Raw genomic sequence first — 19,837 nt, forward strand, 5'->3', positions numbered from 1 at the left:
GCGAAGTTTATGTATTGGAAGTCGCAAGCGTGGCCATTCCATGTCCGCCTCAAAGTGGCCCAGACAATCATGCTTCCAATGCTAACATATTTCCTGCCTTTGTTGCCATGGACGCCTACTACTTTGAAGGCCCTCACTCATCCCATCCGTTTCATGCTGTGGAAGAAGGATTCACTGCAGGCCGGCATTTCCTGGATTTCATGGTCACACGTATGTACCCCTAAGCGTATGGGTGGAGGAGCTATTTTGGATGCACACACTCATATGTTAGCTCTCCGTTGGTCCCTTTTTCGTGCCATGTGTGTGGACCATCACCCATGGACCATCATAGCCCGTTATTTTCTTGAGGACAGCGGGCTCCGCCATGGCAACACACGGCTTCGGGCCTCCTGGTGGCATGTCCTTAATGCTGACTCTCGTGTTTCCAGTCCCTCTTCCTCTTTGTTACTGCACTTGGTCGGCTCTTGGAAAGCGGTGCTCCAAAAGGTGTGTTGACACAGTGGCGCCCAATTTCTTTGATGGGTTCAATGTACAAAATCTTTTCCAAAGTAATGGCAAATCGGCTCCATAAGCATCTCCCTGCCCTTGTGCACCCTCTCCAGTATGGTTTCATTAAGGGCCGAAATATTCTGCACAATGTTTTGAATGCCCAATTGGCCATTGATTATGCCAGGCATTCTAATCAGGAGGTCGTACTGATTCAACTGGACCTGGAAAAGGCTTTTGACTATCTGGACTGGTCTTTCGTTGCTGAACTTATGTCTGCTATGGGCTTTGGTGTTCTGATGTCTCGTCTAATCTACACCATTAGTGCTGCGGCGTCTTCGCGAGTCATGCTGAACGGAGGTGTTATTGAGCCATTTGTCCTTGCCCGTTCTGTCAGACAGGGGTGCCCTTTGAGCCCTCTATTCTTTGCCCTTGCGACACATCCAGTTCTTTCCATGTTATCTCATATGGCCGCCTCCTCTTAGTTGGCTGGACTGTCGCTTCCTACAGGACAGCAATTCATTAGCCAATCTCTGGCGGATGACACCTTTATGATTTTGCGTGCGGACAAGGATAACCTTCAAAAAGCATTGGATGTTTGGGGTCTCTTTGGTCAGGCGTCCGGCCTTCGTATCAATGCGCTCAAATCAGCCATTCTAAGCTGCACGGAGGCGAATTTGTAGTCCTTGGACTGGCAAGGTCTGGTTGTTCCTCGTGGCTCCATTGTCAGACATCTTGGATACCCTTTGGGTGTTGATGTTCCCCCAAAGCAGCTTCTGCAGTGGATTTCTCAGAAACCGGTGGCTAAGTTTATGTATTGGAAGTCTCAGGCCTGGCCCTTCCATGTTCGCCTCAAAGTAGCCCAAATAATTATGTTGCCAATGCTCATCTATTTCTTGCCATTGTTGCCCTGGACTACTACGACTCTGAATGCTCTTACTCAGTCTATTCGCTTCATGCTATGGAAGAAGGAGTCATTGCATGCAGGTATTTCCTGGATCTCGTGGTCGCATGCGTGCACCCCCAAACGCATGGGTGGCGGAGCTATTTTAGATGCCCAAACTCACATGCAGGCACTCCGTTGGTCTCTTTTCCGCGCCATGTGCTCGGATCATCATCCATGGGTCGATATAGCCCGTTATTTCCTTGAGGGCCATGGGCTTCTGCATGGCAATACCCAAATCCGGAGTTCTTGGTGGCATGTTCTTAATGCTGATTCGCGGTTCTCCACTTCTTCTTCATCGCTGCTTACTCATTTGGTATGTTCCTGGAAACATGTCCTTCAAAAGGCTTAGTGGCATCCAACGGAGGATCGCTTGGCTACTAACTCTTTTCAATTGGAATTACTGGCAGTCTCGCGTTTACTTTCGTGGGAAGGTAAACATGAGCTTAGACCACAATTCAACAGGATGGCACGTTTGGGCTTGTCTTCGGTTGCGGATGCCACCCTTTCCAGTTGCAATGTGCTTATATCGTTTCGTACAGCTAGGAGGCTTTTCAGGATCCCTCATGGATATAGGCCTTTATGGGAACAGCTTTTGATGGTGCTCCAGAGCAGACAACCCTTTCCTGCCCTTGCTTCGGATCGTCCCTGGCAGGATTGGGACCTACAAGGCCGGCTGAATTTGAGCAAAGCTTCTGCTAACCAAGTGTATCATCTTCTGATTAAAGATCATCAATGGCTAGTTCCTAAAGCGAATGCTTTATGGGGATTGCATAAATCCCGGTCATGGTGGAGGGCAACTGTGATGGAGGGCTGGTTGAACAAGACACCCTTTAAATATAAAGTCTTTCTTTGGAGAGTGATGATTGGGGGTCTTCCGCTTGCTTCGGCTCTTTCCAAGCGACGAATCTCCAATGGCACCTGTTTCTTTTGCACCACTACTATGGAATCCGCCCGCCACTGATTTATTTCTTGCCCCGTCGCTCAGAAAGTCTGGTTATTTTTGTCGGCTGTTTGGCGAGGGGTGGTTGGTATCACCCTGCGCCCCTTTAATTGGGTTTTTGGCCAGCCCAAATACCCTACTCCCGCACAGCCACATATGAAGCTCATGTATCACTTTCTTCGATACTGGGGCTGTTGGCATAACTGGACCATTCGGAATGCTTTTCTGTTTGACTCCGCCTATAATGTTCAGCGGCATATTGTGAGGCTTAAGGGCCTCTTGTATTGGTAGTTAGCTCTTCTCCATCGTTCTGATTTGCTCTCTACGGAGGACTTCCGTCCCTGGCATATGGCAATTTCCTCCGCATCCTTGCCATGACATTGTAACTTGTAGTACTTGGAACCTCTTCACATGATGGCTTGGATTGTCGTCATGTAGCTTGTAATCAAGTAATCTTGTATTTTTTTCGTAATTAATATAATTACCTTTTACGAAAAAAAGAGAGAGAGAGAGTTGGAATTATGATAATAAACATAAGGCTTAGGAGTTGGAAGATATTGTATGGTCTAGTCTTCAGAGACGAAAAATAGCATGTTTTTTGGTACGAAATGGTACGGATACGTACGGTACGGTACGATACGAACCGTACGGAACGAACTAGTCCGTACGTAGGACGAATGCAACTATGGCTGTATGATGACACCCCAAGCAATCTTCACCCTGGTTGGGCTCTTGTCTCCTCTCAACAAAATGAAGTTCCTAATAAGGCGCTTCACCTGGCTGATGCATGACTTGGAGAATGCCCAACAAGAAATGTACCACATAGTTGCAAGAAGGACCTGATTGGCGATCACTACTCTCCCTTCTAGTGAGAGTCTCACTGAGCTTCAATAAAGAAGCTTTTGTCTTATACTCAAGAGAGGCGCCAGTTGTTGTTCTGAGGTATAACGCCAATCCCCAAATGGCATCCAAGATATCTCATCGTGGTCCCGCCGAGAACCCACATGAAATTCTCATGGACTCGCTACTCTAGCTACCTAGTGTCACATACCCAAAATCCATAGGACTTGTCCCAATTAATTAAGTCACTTGCTGCTCTACAAAATATCTCCATGGCCGATACAAAAGCCCTAAAGTTACTCTCATCCCCGTCTAGATAGACTAATGTGTCATCCCCAAACTCCACATCTAGAAGCTCTTCAAACTCAAGGATGGGTAACCTGATGCCTCTAATACCTATAGATTTGTCTCTCAAGAATGAGCTCATGGTCTCTACTACAAATAAAAAGGGCGTTACTGGGCAGCCGACTTTTGAATGCTGAATCTGTCTCATTGTGCCCAACCGGTTGTAATGCGGCTATGAGCTGAGGAGTAAAGAGCCGCTATTCCCTGACCCACTGCTCTGGAAATTGCATCCTCAGCATTGTACCCTCTAATAACTCCCAATCGATGCAGTCTATGCCTTGTCAAATTCGAGAAGTAGCCAATAAGGTCCTGGTTCCTAGATCGAGCCAAAGCTGTGGACTCCCAGAAAGTGAAGATGCTGCACTCTTGGACAAAACTTGTATGTGTGGGATGGATGATACCTGGCATCAATGGGGCTAATCTGAGAGTCGAGACTGATCACATTTGCAAGGATAGGCAGTTCCAAGCAAAGTTATCGGTCTCCACTGTGCGATCTCCAAGTCTCCACTTCCTCTGGGAATGAGGTGAATCGATCCCTCAGAAAGCCTCTTTGGCATGACCCCTGATGGTGTGATCTTCTGGAAAGCTGAGATGAGTCCTACACTGATGAGATCCGATAGCTCAAAAAGGACTTATCCAGTCCATCTTCTCTTGGACACTTGCCTGAGGGCAGTGTCAAAAGCACCTTCTGCGCCTCCTCCTCTGTAAAATGGGCCATCAGCTATCTGCTCATCCTGTCTATAATCACCTTTTTTGTGCTCTGCTATACTGTCTCTCTATCCCTCTCATATTGTGGGGGCCTAGTAGTGGGACCCAACTAAAGCTGTGTAGTACTGTGTAGCCACCTGTCCCTGTCTTGCCTCTAAAGGGCCCTGTGCAATGGATCCATCTGCTCTCTTGAGTCTCGTAATACCCGGTCTAGAGTGTTTTGGACCTGTGGTGTGGAAAAAATGTCTATTAACCCTGTCACTAGACTGAGTCCAGAATGAAGCTCTCATGTGAAACCTGTGCTCTGATCTGGCTTCCTTCATAGCATCGATCTCTGCTCTGGCAATGTGCATCCTCTCAGCTGTCCATTTACACCCTGACTGTCTCTCCTCTCCCCCTGTAAGGCAGCCAATTATGCTCTGGCAGATCTCTCCTCTACAAGGCCCTCTCCCCTCGTGGCCTCCTTGCTTGAAGAAGAAACTGATCTCCTGTAAGCTGTCTTGCTGCTCGTTCAACTGAGAAGGTCTAGATCTTCATCTGAACTGCTGCTGATGATGCTTTATGTGCCCCCCACACCACCCCCACCCCCCCATCAAACCACCCCAAACACTACAAAAAGGGGGAAAAAAAGGTAGCTTTTGTTGATCTGCATTTTCAAGTAGTATATAAGCCAGTAATGTCTTTCATATTTTGCTTCAAGAAATCTTTGCTCGCATAGCATATCTGTATTTTTTAAGCATGTTTAAGTATTGAGTGCATAGAAAAGCATGATCTCAAAGTTGCTTTATTCTTGAGTGATGCAAGCTATTAGTTTTTGCTTACATTGTTGTCCAGCTCAGCAGACAGGTGTTTTGTCAGTGGTCAGGATTGTGTGATTTTCCTGGTTTCTGGTGTGGAGAACAATTTACTAGTTGTAGTCGGCTTATTTTTTGAATGTATCTTTCCATTTTTCATACTGAATGAAATCCAATAATTCAAGACAACTGGAAAGTGTGCACGTTTTTTTCTTTTGCAAATGTTTTTTAGCATAAGTGGTTCTGATAGCTGGGAAAATGATGAATAGTATTTTTCCCTTTGGACTGAACTTAAAAATTCAGTTTTCAAAACATGACTCTGAAATCTGAATATGCTTGTACAATGTCAGATAGTTCTACCTCAGTTGACCAAAAAGCTGGAGTACGCAATGCATCACCAATCAATCTTAGAGGCAAAGTCTTGTTTATTTGCTCTTTGCAATATGATTTTGGTAAGAAGTGTGGGTACTTCCTCTTTTGATCTAGTATATGAACTTTGTTGGATTTCCAAATTGGTATGGCCTTACAAATCTCTGGCTGTTCCAGCTAAGAGGGAAGACATTGCTTGAGTTTCCTTCCCTGCTACAGACACAGCAGTTACTAGCCGAAATTTTGTTATGGCCTTGCCTGCCAACAGATGAAGGTCTCTCTCTCATCTTTTCCAAATTATGTCAGATCTTTGAGAGTAACTGAAATGCTAGACAAGCTTGATAATAGATCTTCATTCATGACATATATTAAGAGCACTCTTATTTGCTTGATGAACTAATGAGTGGTTTCAGAACACCAACATCTGCTTTTTGTTCCGACTTGCGTAAACAAAAAGCCAAACTCATGAAACTAATGTCTGCAGAAAGTTCAATAAATACCTCATCACGATGTGAGATTACTAGTAGAGACAATCTAGTCATTTAGGTTTTCGTGACTGCTGCATCAATAAATGGATTTGGCAGACACAAGTTCCACAAAAGGGTAAGCAGTAGAAAGAGGTTCCGAACTTTTGTTTTCAAGGAAGTTATCTTAAGAGCGAAGTTTGACATCATTGGGATGGCTGTTATGGTGGGATGGGACCTGAAACCACTGACTATCCTACATGAATGAACACAGAGCTGATCTCCCAGGGTGAAAGAGGATCTCGAATTCCACATTTAGAAGCAGTGGAAAAATATGTCTAGTTACTGCATAAAAGACGTCACATGGCAACAGTGAAAGAGGTACTTGTCTGTCAAACCTCATTGCTTATTGCAAGCGATCCACATTATCAAAGAGCTCATTGCTTTGCGCAGCACAGCATAGTTAAGCATGTTTCTGTCACATCTGCCAAAAGTTTAAAAGTTCCTGCAAACCCTTGTTCCAGAAGTCTGCAGCCAACAAGGAAGATAACTTTCAGGGTTGTATTGCTTCTTCAAGGCAAGGACACCGGGGAAACTGTCCAGCCACTATATTCCTGTTTTCTGAGAAGCTCTTCCCTGCTATGATATATTGCCAGAGAAAAGCTTCTCTCTTAATGCCAGCTTACTTCCCACCATCTTTGCAGCTTTTGCTTCTTGTGAGCTTTCCCAAAACTTGTTTACAAAGTGAACTAACCAGTCAATATATTCCTAATTTAGGGTATCCTTTTTGAAAGAAAACCTTGCAATAGCATTCCAAATTCTCACAGAGGACCCCATTGTCCTGTCTGAAGCAGAAGCATGGCCCGTAGAGCCATTGTGGAAGAAAGAAAACTCATGTCTAGTCTCCGAAGTGAATTACTCTCTTTGCAAAGTGCCCAGTCCAACCATGACTTCCCCTTTTTTTTCAGAGAAGAGAAATAATTTTACAAATAAGACTCCTTGGAACAAAATATCCCAAGACAAAATGCAAATCCCTCGAGGTTATTGCCCTGCTAAAGGTATACCAAAAGCTCAGCTCAACTGTAATCTCTCTTGCCTCATGCCATCAGCCTGTTTGAGGTGATTGACATACTGTAGGGCTAAGTTTCAGTCAATAAATCTGGCTGTAAAAGGCCTCCCTTTTAATATATTCAAAGAATTCTTCCATTGGTTAGGCTTTCTTAAATTTGCTAGATGTGGTCCAGACACATTCTTTTAATAACTATCCAAGGCTGATCTTGGGCAGATATCAAACATTTATTGCCTAGACATGATGATGCAATCCAGCATGCACTTTCAGCGAACAGATCCAATTATATTTCCAGTGTATAGAGTTTTTGTGCTATTCACCATTTTCCATCATGTAAGATGGATTGCACTACCACTTATCCTAACATGAAGAGCCCGGGTAGATGGTTTTGTGTATCCAATCTAACATGTATATTTCATAGCACAAGGTGATACAGTGAACCTAATGTGTATTCCAAGTGCCCAACAATACTGATATTGGAGAACATGTTCAAGTCATATAATATGATGCCAAGCTGCTGTTCCCCATAGATATTGTTACTGAAGCCTCTCCAAACAGCAGCTTTTATCAGTATTAGCAGACTGCACTGCATAGAAAAGAGAATCATTTTCTGGGCAACCAAAGTACCATCAGTTCATATTGCAACCCCTATAACTGTTCATGCTCTACAAGCCTACAATATAGACTACTAAAGGGGTAAAGGGGGAGCAGAAGTTGCATAAAACAAAGCCAAATGATGATGTGCCTTTCTGGTATTCCTGAATTCCAGCCGGAGGGCCATCCCAAGATACACCTTGCTATGCTGTCTTTATAGATAAGCAAGCTTTGCCATAACTGCTATATCCATTACCTGTGTTATTTGTGATTTAACATCTTTGAATAAGCCACAATGTGCCTAATACAAACCCCTCTTTGATGCAAAACATGTTAAAGAATATTAAGAGTTTTGCTGTCAGTTATGACAGCGATGTGATGCCAATCAGTAGTATCTTGGCAAGCTTGTTTAATAAGCACTGGCTCTTTATTCAGCCCTTGTATTTGTAATGTACTTTGTAAATGTATACAGGGGATTATTTTGTACTCCGTAAACATTTACAGGGGCTTATTTTGTACTTTGTGTCCTACCTTGGAAATGGGTCTCTGAGGGGTTACTAATAGAGATCTCTTTTGTTTGAAAAAAATGGCAGTAATCTGAGTAAACCCTCTTGTCAAGAGGATGGTGTACCACCTTGGATCCTGATTTCTTTATTGATTTATCATCATCAAGAAAATGTGATTCCATACACCAATTTACTTTTTTTTTGGTGCAAATATTATGTTATTCAGAAGAATTTACAAGAAGTACATGTGCTCAATAGTCTGGCCAAAGCTGTCTGAAAATTAGAAAAAACTCGGATGCACAAGTCTCTCAAGGTGGTCTGAGGGAGATGGGGAATAGTAGCCATGGAGAGGGAATGTATCACCACCTAGGATCATCTGCTTTCATTGCTAAAAACAAGCCATGGCCACCCTAGGTGAGAATGAATTGATACCGAAGCTCTTGTTGGTGGCAAGAGTCACCCTATTGCTGATCCAAACAGCCACGGAGAATGTCATGTGATGATCGGAGCCGAAGGTGACTAGTGTAGCAACCCTTCCATTTTTGGCTTCCCCCTGCCAGATTCTGCACGCCACGGAGCCACCCTCTCGCCTAGCCATCCTCCCACCAGTCACACAACCCCCACAGGCTGCTTGGCACCCCTCTCAAAACAACCGCATCACGTGCTGTTCTGGCAGCCCATGACCTGCCTTCCCTGCAGCTGCCCCCCCAAGGGGCATTCGTTGGTACTCTCAAAAGGTCCCCCATGAAGACCCACAATGGAAACCCATGGTCTGATGCTGAAGTACTTTGCAAGTGCTTCCCAGTCACACGCCTTGCACATCAATGTCATGAAGGAGCAGCTCTTGTCTATTCACGCCACGGAAAGGGAACTAGAGGAGACTGTGATTTCGGTAAGGTCGTTGAGCACTCTCTCTCTAGGGCACAACTCCCCGATTGGCTTCTTTCTACCTTGCACATTGGTACCACATAGATGGCAGAAGCAATACCGATGGATCAGGGTACGGGGGGAGCGTCCAAGGTCGGGGAACGGGAACGGGGGGAACGGCACATGTCTTAAGTGCCCCAAATATGCCCTGCATGACCCAAACTGCCCCAAAGAATGTCCCTCTAATTGCCCCAATACCCGTCAATGCATGAAATTGACCCAAATGTCCCAACATTGACTCGATTATCCCCATAGCTCCAAATTGCCTTGAATTGCCCCAATTATCCCAATTTCCCTTGAAATTAGACAATATAAATGGATGAATATCTTGGAATTGAGGATTGGCTGAAATTTGATTCTAATTTGCAAGAGTTGATAATGCATCAAATTTGAACTTTGCATGGACTCCTAATTAGATTGTGGGTTGTCTTGACACTTTGAATCTTCAACCCGAGAGAGAGAGAGAGAGATTAGTGTGTGCACATTAAACAATAAGGACTATGACCCAAGTTTAAAAAAAAAAAACAAGAAAAAATGTCAATTTTCAGTAAACAGGCCTGGAACGGCCGTTCCAAACAGGGAACGGCAGGGAACGTTCCCTGGCCGTTTCACCTCCTTGGAGGGTTTGGAACGCGTTAGGCCGTTCCTACAGGCCGGAACGGCCGTTCCCTGTTTCTATGATCAGGGCATTTTTATGGTACGTCTCACTTTAGGTGGAGGTAGCTTTGGAGCTTGTTGGCATCTTTCCCCATAGCCTCCATGAAATGAGTCATTTACATGGTCTCGTGGTATAGCAACTCACTGTTGAGAGCTTCGAGCTCCACAACAGACTCCCTTAGTATCCAGTAACCCTACTTTTTCCCAAACTAGCAGTCGAGTACCATCAGTTGTTTTGATAGAGGATTTTGGCTGCCTCTTCAGCAGGGCCCTCTCCCCTTCTTTTGCTGATGCAATGATGGCCACAAGGGTTTTGAAAGTATGGGTGGTAGTGGAAGATACCAAGAGAATGCTGAAGTTTTTAGAGATTGAGGTTGGCAGACACACCTTTAAAGAGCAAGTCATTGTGACAAGGCAGCCCAGCCAGTGCTTACAATGTCATGACTTTGAACACTAAGTCGTGGAGTGTGCTCGCTTTGGTGCAAAGATGACTCAGCAGGTGATTGCACAAATGGATGATGAAGGTTTCAGGAGGGTGTAGCATCGCTAGAGGGGGAGGCGACAAGACAGGTTGCAACGGGTACCACAGCCCTAGCCTCACTAGCAAAGGGTTAGGGGCCATGAGATAGGCCTTGCTAGTGGCCCCCCCTTTCGCAGCCACAATTTCTCTCTCTCTCTCTCTGTCACTGAGATGCATGGCCTGAGATCAAAAGGCCAGGCTGGCTTCAGGAGGGGATATACAACTCTAGACCATATCTTTACATTGAGGGCAATCATCGAAGAAGGCAAGGCATTCAAGAAAAAGATCTACTGCTGTTTTGTGGACTTTCGCAAGGCCTTTGACACAGTGCCACGTGCTAGACTCATGAGAAGAATGCAAAACATTGATGTGCCTGTAGAGATACAATGGAGTATCTATGCCTTGTATGAGACAGTGACGGGCAGAGTACGAACACCTGAGGGCATCTCAGATACAGTCAATAGCACGATTGGGGTGAAACAAGGCTGTCCACTTTCACCGACACTATTTGGGTTGTACATAGATGAAATTTCAGAATATGTGGACAGAACTGGTGGAGCCAGAGCCAGCCTAGCTGGAGTGTTGATACCATTACTGCTTTATGCCGATGATATTGTACTTATATCTGACTCACCTGAGGGGCTAAATAGACACTTGGATGCATTATCAACTTTTTGTAGAGATAGAGATCTTAAGGTGAACCTTGGGAAAACTAAAGTTATGGTATTTAACACTTCAGCTGCTTGGGTGACAAGAGCTGAGCACCAATTTACTTTTGATGGAGAGCCAGTGGAGATGGTTAGGCAGTATGTCTATTTTGGGGTCACATTGAAGGGACCACAGTTCTCTTGGAGAGAGACATTAGAGGCTCGTTTGGCAAAAGCATATGCAGCCTTAGGTGCATTTGAGAGGCAATGTGCTCACATACAATTTCATGAGCCACGCACCAAATTGTGGCTTTTTGACACCTTGGTTACACCCACACTCCTATATGGGGCAGCTATTTGGAGTCCGAGTCTCTTTCACACGAGGAGACAGCCTTTGGGAGGCTGGTGTTGGGTTTTCAACTCACGCCTCACTTACGCCTACGCTCATATGGGAGTGTCGATGATCAGTAGGACACTGGGGCACTTTTTACTCTCGGTAGGAGAGGTTTTTTCCCCTAGACTTATAGTCTTATTGTCGTATGTGCTTATGCGCTTATGTTACACACTTATGGGCACTTAGTGTGTGTCGGGTGTGAACACCCTCTACAACCCTAAGGTTTAAGGGTTGTACTTTGTACTTTCTGGTTACACTCTTTTAGTCTCTCACACTGTCTACTGAACTCTCAATTGCACCTCGATCCTTCCATCTCACATTTGGTATCAGAGCCATCTTCTGTCTGCTGTCTGCAGCCCCCGCCAGCTCTACCAAGTCGACCTGCAGCTCGTCTGCCCGCCAGCACCGCCTGATCCTATTCGCCAGCCCCAGTCAGTTTCACCCTGTACCTGCGTACTGCCGCTACACCTGCAGGTGCCGCCATCTCAGCCAGACGTGCCCCTGTGCCCGTCAGTCTGCCAGCGTATAGATTCCCCTGCCAACGCGCAGCTCTTGCTCGTCTGTCTGTGGCAGGCCACCTGTCTCCAGCGCCAACTATCGCCAGCCCCTCCTGATCTAGCTGGGAAGCTCCGCCAGCTCCGTCTGACTGTGGCGCAATGCCAGCTCAAGGGCCGCCTGTCTAAAGCGCCACCTGCCTGTGGTACGCCGTCTGCTTGTGACACGTAAGCAACCTGCCGTCCTGTGCGTCGGCTCCGACAGCCCGCCCGACTTCCGTCTGACGAGCGACCTGCCACACTGCCCCGTCCGCTTGCAATCCACGTCAGGTAATTTAGAAAATTAAAAAAAATATATTTTTTTAAATTTTAGTCCAGAATCACTTTCTAGAAGAGGAGGTTCATACGTAGCGACACAGCATAGAGGATACAGGTGTGGGATAAATTTGATGCAAATTTCTGGACTTGTTCATCAGAAATTTTGGGGCTTTTATGTATTTTGAGGACAGTTGCATATGAACTGCTGTTACAGTCACAGAAAGACTGTTTTGACAGAAATTTTGGTATAAATTCTGGGGATTTTGATATAACAGTGTTGCTGAGCACTGTTTGCACCTTGGGAAGCGTGCATTAAAATACAGTTTTTTGACAGAGTACGCCCTTGCACATTAATTGCAGAAGTGTGTTTGCTGCAATTTCTGGAAATTTGCAGATTTCCAGTCCTTACTGCTTTGACATTGCTCATTTGTCTTTGGAAATTTGTCATCATGGCAAATCAGGGAGGTGTTGTCTTTACGTATGTATCCAAGGAAGACAGATTGGACGGAAACAATTACTCGCTATGGTCATTCATGATGAAGAATGTATTAGTGGCCAAGAATTTATGGGATTATGTCAGTGGAGAGGAACCCGTTACTTCTCCTCAAGGCGCACGTGGACAACGGGCACCTCAGCCCGCTCCACCTCAGCCACTTCCTCCAAGAACTGCAGCTCAAAAAGCTTGGGATACACGTGATGCACAGGCCTTGTCGCTGATTGCTCTGGCAGTTCAGCGGTCCATCATCCCTCACATTCGTTCAGCATCTTCTTGACGAGATGCATGGTTGACTTTGGAGCATATGTTTGCAGGAAAGAGTGAGACTCGAATCTCTTTCTTGAAGAAAGAGTTAGAGACTTTGAAGATGAATGAGGGTGATTCTATGCAGGATCACTTGAATAAGATTCAGGACTTGAGAGAGCAGCTCATGAATGTAGATGAGTACTTTTCGGATGCACAGTTGATATCCACCACCTTGAATTCCTTACCTCCTTCGTACTTGTCTTTTCATACTGCATTGAACCTCACCATGAGGATTGCCGAGCACCCACTCACTTTTATTCAGCTGGTTAGTTTGCTTCTAGAGGTGGAGCAAACAAGGAAAAATAGTGGTGTGGATGCTATAGTCTCTGAGCAAGCTTTTGTGGCAAGGCAGAAAGGCAAAAACAGCAAGGTGAAAAATGCTCCACAGAGTTCTGGCACTCCGGGCACATCGCAGAATCAGAGACAAGGGGGGACGCAAGCTAAAAAAGGAAAATGTCATTATTGTAAAAAGCCGGGCCACTATATCACTGAGTGCAGGAAACGCATTGCCAAAGAGAAGGAGTCAGGAATGTTTGTTTTTACTACTTCCACTGCTAGTGAGTCCGCGTCCTTTGTTGTGGACAGGGACTATTGTTTTTACACTTGCAGTTATGACATCTCTTGGGCCGATAGAGCACTTAGCTCTACAGAGGATGCTGACACTTGGTTCTTTGACAGTGGTGCTTCTAGACATATTACATCTCGCAGAGATTTGTTTGCTTCAGTTAGTGCACCTCCTGTTGGGAAATCTGTACAGTGTGCCAATAATGCATCATACCCTGTTCGTGGTATTGGGGAGATTCAGCTCACAGCCATTGATGGCTCTATTCTCCGCCTCTGCAGGATGCTTTTTTTGTGCCTGGAATCAAGAAGAATTTGCTTTCTATTTCTTCTTTGGCACGTTGTGATTTGCAGGTCACATTTGATGATGACCGTTGCACGGTTGGAGATAAAGAACGCATGACTTTGGTCTTGACAGGATCTTTGTGTCATGGTTTATATGAGTTGGATACTCTTTCAGTAGATCAAAAGGCATACTTGACATCCACTCTTACTCTTGCTATGATACAGGCGGAGTTATGGCATGCTCGTTTGGGGCATGTAAACTTTGGCAGCTTGATGCTTTTGCAGCGTACTCAGATGCTGGATGGCTTTCCTCTCTTGGAGAGACCTCCTGAGCACTTATGCGAGGGATATATTTTAGGGAAAATGCATCATTTCTCATTTCCTCGTGATGTTGCTTTCAGAGCAACAACTAGATTGCAGTTGGTGCATTCAGATGTTTGTGGGTCTATGCAAACCATGTCATTGGGCGGTTGTTATTATTTTGTGACATTCATTGATGACTTTACACGTTTTTGTTGGGTCTACTGTTTGAAAAAGAAGTCAGAAGTGTATGATGCATTTTTGGCTTTCAGTGCACTTGTTGAAAATCAATCTGGATGCAAAATTAAGACTCTCTGTTCGGACCGAGGGGGGGAATACATGTCCTCTATGCTGAATTCTTTTTTGAAGCAGAAAGGCATAGTCCATCAGTACACTACTGCCTATACTCCACAACAGAATGGGGTAGCAGAGAGGAAGAGTCGGTCACTCATGGAGATGGCCAGATGTATGCTGAAGGCAAAGAGCTTGCCTCATAGTTTTTGGATGGAAGCAGTCATGTGTGCTTGCCATATTTTGAACAAATGCCCTACCAAAGCCTTGAAAACCATCACACCTTTTGAGGCTTGGAACAGCCGTAAACCTTTTGTTGGTCACTTTCGTACCTTTGGGCGTCTTGCCTATGTCCATATTCCACAGGTACTAAGAAAAAAGTTGGACAACAAGGCTGTTAAGTGCATTTTTATGGGATATAGCAATGAGAGCAAAGGCTACAGACTCTATGATCCCGTTACAAAGAAGGTTTTTATCAGCAGGGATGTTGTTTTTGATGAAAAATCAGAATTATCCTTGGCTGGTTTGGACACATATCAGGCTGCCCGTGATGGTTTTGAAGGGCTGCTGCCCATTACTTTTGGTGATTCAGCTGGAGCTTCAGAAAATGAACCTAATGTTCAGCCAGCTGCTCCTATGGAAAGTGCAGAAATTCAGCCATTGGCTGATCGGAATATTCAGAATAATGCTGAAACTGAAATTCAACAAGAGCTTGGACACAGTCAGGAAGCTAGACAGATACCTAGATGGTATTTGCAGACTATGCAAGATAGTCCTTTGGATGCACCCATGGCTGCTCGTACTAGAAGGCGAACTCGTTTGCATAAATCAGCACATACCATGGAGTTTGTTATGGCAGCAAATACTTTTGATAATGAAGAGCCTGAATGTTTTGAGGATGCACAACACAGTGTGCGTTGGATGGCAGCAATGCAAGCTAAATTTGATTCTATTACTAAGAATCAAACTTGGGATTTGGTGTCCTTGCCGTTTGGGAAGAAAGCCATTTGAACGAAATGGGTCTACAAAATGAAAAGGAAAGAAGATGGATCCATTGATAAATACAAGGCACGGCTTGTAGCTAAAGGCTACGCACAGAAAAAGGGCATTGACTATGAGGAGACATTTGCTCCTACTTCCCGTATGACGACCATCAGGTCTATGATTGCTTTGGCTGCACATTATGATTGGACAGTGCATCAGCTAGATATCAAGACTGCATTTTTACATGGGGAACTTCAGGAGGAATTTTATGTACAGCAGCCCATTGGTTTTGCAGTTGAAGGCTCAGAACATTTGGTATGCAAGCTCAAAAAGGCACTATATGGTTTGAAACAAACTCCTAGAGCTTGGTATGCAAAAATAGATGCTTTCTTGCTTGGTCAGGGGTTTCTAAACAGCTCATCTGAGTCTACCCTTTACGTATGTAAAGAAGGGGGATCTATGCTGATTATATGTCTTTATGTTGATGACCTTTTGCTCACTGGAACACATGCTGATCAGATTTCAGCATTCAAACAAAATTTGCAGCAAACTTTTGACATGTCTGACTTGGGAGTTTTGCATTACTACTTGGGCATCCAGTTCATACATGATGCTCGAGGTATTGGGCTATCACAGTCAAGGTATATTGGGCAGCTTCTTGAGAAGTTTGGCTTACAGGATTGCAAGCCAGTTTGCACTTCCATGGAACCTGGACTGAAACTGTCATTACATGATGACAGTGATTTGTTTGATATACATACATATGCTCCTGCAGTTGGATGTCTTATCTATCTATGCAACACTAGGCCGGACATACAGTTTGCAGTTTCAGCTTTGAGCTGGTATATGCATCAGCCGTATGTCACATTGGCAAGCTGTCAAGCGTGTTTTTCGTTACTTGCAGGGTACTCGATCTCTTGGGTTGCTTTATGCCAAGGGGGGACCACTGCAGTTACATGCTTACAGTGATTATGATCGGGCTGGTGATTATGATACACGTCACTCTACTAGTGGCAATTGTTTCTTTCTTGGCTCTTCTTGCATTTCTTGGCTTAGGAAGAAACAATCCACTGTTGCCACATCGTCATGTGAAGCTGAATACAAGGCAGCTTTCACTACCACAGTTGAATGCGTATGGCTTAGACGCTTGCTAGCTGATCTGGATGTATCTGTTACGGAGCCTACTCCTTTGTTCACTGACAGTCAGAGTGCCATTGCAGTGGCACGGAACCCAGTGTTTCATGCCCGCACGAAACACATTGAGATCCATTATCACTTTGTTAGAGAGAGGCTACATGCAGGTGATATCAGCCTTGTCTATTGTCCTACCACCAGTAATGTGGCAGACATCTTCACCAAAGCTCTTCCTCGTGACAAATTTGAAGCATTTCGCGATGCTTTAAATTTGATATTCTTTGGTGGCGGATGATGCTTGTACTCTTGATCACTCTTCACTCCAGGGGGGTTTGTTGGGTATTTGACTCACGCCTCACTTACGCCTACGCTCATATGGGAGTGTCGGTGATCAATAGGACATTGGGGCACTTTTTACTCTCGGTAGGAGAGGTTTTTTCCCCCAGACTTATAGTCTTATTGTCGTATGTGCTTATGTGCTTATGTTACACACTTATGGGCACTTAGTGTGTGTCGGGTGTGAACACCCCCTACAACCCTAAGGTTTAAGGGTTATACTTTGTACTTTTTGGTTACACTCTTTTAGTCTATTCTCTTGGGTTTCGTGCTTTACTTTGTCTCTCTCACTCTCACACTGTCTACTGAACTCTCAGCTGCACCTCGATCCTTCCATCTCACAACCAGGATGGACCAGAGAAGGAATACTATGACGGGTGGGAGCATATGGAAAGACCACTGGTCATGATGATCTCACGTATGATACGAGCGAAGAGCTCGACCCCACATGAGCCCCATAGTTCCTCCTCCTCAGCTTCTTCTTCTTCCACGTTGAATAGGAGCGTGTTTAGCAACTACTAGCCCTGTCCATGAGTTTAAACCTTGCATACTTGAACATGAATAGCCTCCACTAGAGTGGCATGTGTAGTTCCGGGAAGTTGATTGTTAGGCAAGAGCTACAGCCAGCCCTCCCTTGACGGATTGATATCTTACTTCTTTAGGAGCACAAGCTTTTCGGTGCCCAAGCTAGTAGGGTGGGGAAGGTACTCCCAAGGAGTTCACACACCTATTAGCACTCTGTTGGTGCCCACAGCAAGAGTGGAGGAGTTTGCACTTCTATTGGTCTGAGTTTGGTGGTCTATGTGGGAGATCATGGAACGATTGTGGTAGGAAGGGTACTATGGGTGAGGCTTGATGTGGGGGACTCTTGTCTTGAGGTCCTCAACATCTATGCTTCTACAGAGGTTCGCACACACACTAGCTTCTGGATGGAGGTTGCAGTAGGTCTTCCCATTGTTGACTCTTGGAAGGTTGGAGGTGACTTCAACAATCTAGAGGCCCATGGCAAAGGAGGAGCATGAGGCATGGGAGGTCTTCCTCCTTGCAGTATTCACACAAGTCTTCCTCCTTGCAGTATTCACACAAGATGCTTGGAGGGACCCAACCTTTCACAATCAAGACAACTCTTTGGAGTTTTCCTAGGGATATAGGAAGTTGGGTGGCACCCTCTTGGAGTGGCTGGATAGGTCCTATGTTGGGGAGTGGGGGTGCTCTAGAGGAGGTTGGGCAGGTGGCTGGGATCACCAACCCTCTTGGATCACTATTAGTTGCTACTCACACTGGCTTGCTTCTGCACTGGACACTCACTTCTACCACATTCCAGATTCGATCTATGGATGGGAGGAGGCAGATCAAGCAGCTTTGGACCAGGGTTTGGTTGAGGGGTGACCAGATTGCAAAGGAGGTAGCAAAGGTCCTAGGGGAGTCCAGCAAGATTTGCTAGGAGGCAGCCCTCTAGGCTCGGCAACAGTGCTGGGAGGAGGAGAGGGCACTTCAGAGAGACCTAGCAGCCATCCAAATATTGCTCCAAGAGGCACCTAGAGATCCGACCTTGCACGCATAGGAGCTTAGAGCCTAGCAACCCTCGTGGGCCTAGAGGATAGGTGCTCAGAGTTCTTCCACGCTTCAACTGCATTTTGGGCGCAGAAGGGGACACGATGTACAAAGGGTTCTTCCAGGCACATCAGCCTTGTACCACAAGTGACCACCTCCAAAGTCTCCATGACGAGCATGGGAGGCTCCACTCTTGCCCAAAGGAGGTGATGGAGCTTGCTACGGTTTTCTATAGATAGCTTTTCCAGTAGGAGGTAGTATCAGAGAGGGTGCTTTGATGTTGACAGCAAATGTGAGAGCGCACCTCATCCCTTGTAACAGAGGTGATGGGACAAATACTCCTTGAGCCATTCATGGAGAAGCAATGAGCTGAGGCATTCCACACACAGGATGGGTAGAAATGCCCTGGAGAGGATGGGTGTCTAGATCCTTCTTCACCACTTTTTGGGAGGTGGTGAAGGACCCCCTGCTCCATGCTTTTCAGGAGATTTTCAGCTTAGGACGGATGGTATGTGCAGCGTATCAGCAGGACTAATCAGTCTTCTCCCCAAAGGGGGAGATTGCTCAAAGCTGTCCCCAAGACATCATCCATGATACACAGATGGGTTTCTTCCAGGATGCTGCTTGTGCAACATTTTTACCTTTTGTGAGGCCACTAAGTGGGTTCGCGGCCAGAGGACGGCAGTGCTTCTACTGGATTTCGAGAAGGCCTATGACATGGTCGATTGGGACTTCCTAGAAGGTACTATGGCACGACTGGGACTTCGTGGAAGGTACTATGGCACAATTGGGCTTCCCCCAGGAGTGGATCAGAGGGGTATTGGCTCTGTGCAGGTCAGCCACCAGCAGCGTACTCATAGGGGGCAGGAGGGGGGAGGAGTTTCATGGAATTTTCTCCTTGAAGTGACCCAATACCACTTCCCAACAGCCTGTAATCCAATGTTCCTTAAAAATCCAAGCAGTAATGTAGCTTTTCTAGCCAACACATGAAAGGGAATATTAAGTATAGTCAGACCCACATGCACCTTCGTGTAAGTATTAAGTCAACCTTTAACAATCATCAAGCCTTGCAATCTGTGCTAGTCTTTCAACGAAGTTCCATTGCTTGTTATAAAGTTCTCAATATCCTTATTTGTCCCTTTGCCTGTGGTTGCAGCTTTGAGCGCCTCTATTCGCGTCCCTACTCTTCATCTATGTGCTCTCATTGTCACTTGTGCTATCTCCTACTCTATCTGTCATTATGCCATCTCTGGCGTTCTACCTCACTCCTCCATTGCCTAGGTTTGCTGCCTCCCTCATTTGTGGGGGAGGCCAAAATGAGGGAGGCTTGTCATTGTTGTTTCTTGAGGCATCCCCCTGCTAGATGCCTAATCATCTTGCAAGTGAAGGGGCAGGGTGGGGAACGAGGTGGCCTGGACAATGGGGTTGCAGGTATGACAGGGTGACAGCAGGCAGGACAGGAGGGGACAAGGAGGAAAGGGGGCGGTGGCAAGCAGGACGGGGGTGGCAGCCAAGGTAGGGCATGGGCAGCTAGGACAGAGGGAGGTGGCTTGCTCAGGGGGTGGCGAGCAG

General features: G+C 45.7%; 1 protein-coding gene across 10 annotated transcripts in view; it reads left to right on the forward strand.

Annotated features, from left to right (window-relative positions):
- LOC148010138 (ARM repeat superfamily protein) overlaps nt 1-19,837 on the forward strand; it is a 197,807-nt gene that overhangs the window by 157,036 nt on the left and 20,934 nt on the right. For 8 of the 10 annotated variants that reach the window (XM_087672317.1, XM_087672322.1, XM_087672323.1 and 5 more), the window contains 2 exons: nt 5,410-5,511; nt 5,606-5,702. In XM_087672317.1, the coding sequence (XP_087528443.1) occupies nt 5,410-5,511; nt 5,606-5,702 (199 nt within the window). Of the gene's footprint in view, nt 1-5,409; nt 5,512-5,605; nt 5,703-5,912; nt 7,167-19,837 lie in introns of those variants that run through there. The other 2 variants (XR_015689650.1, XM_087672321.1) reach the window with 2 other exon arrangements.

This window comes from Lygodium microphyllum, chromosome 30 (genome assembly GCF_053477565.2).
Source record: "Lygodium microphyllum isolate KBCC chromosome 30, Lygodium_microphyllum_v1.1.10, whole genome shotgun sequence".
Classification (NCBI taxonomy): Eukaryota; Viridiplantae; Streptophyta; class Polypodiopsida; order Schizaeales; family Lygodiaceae; genus Lygodium; species Lygodium microphyllum.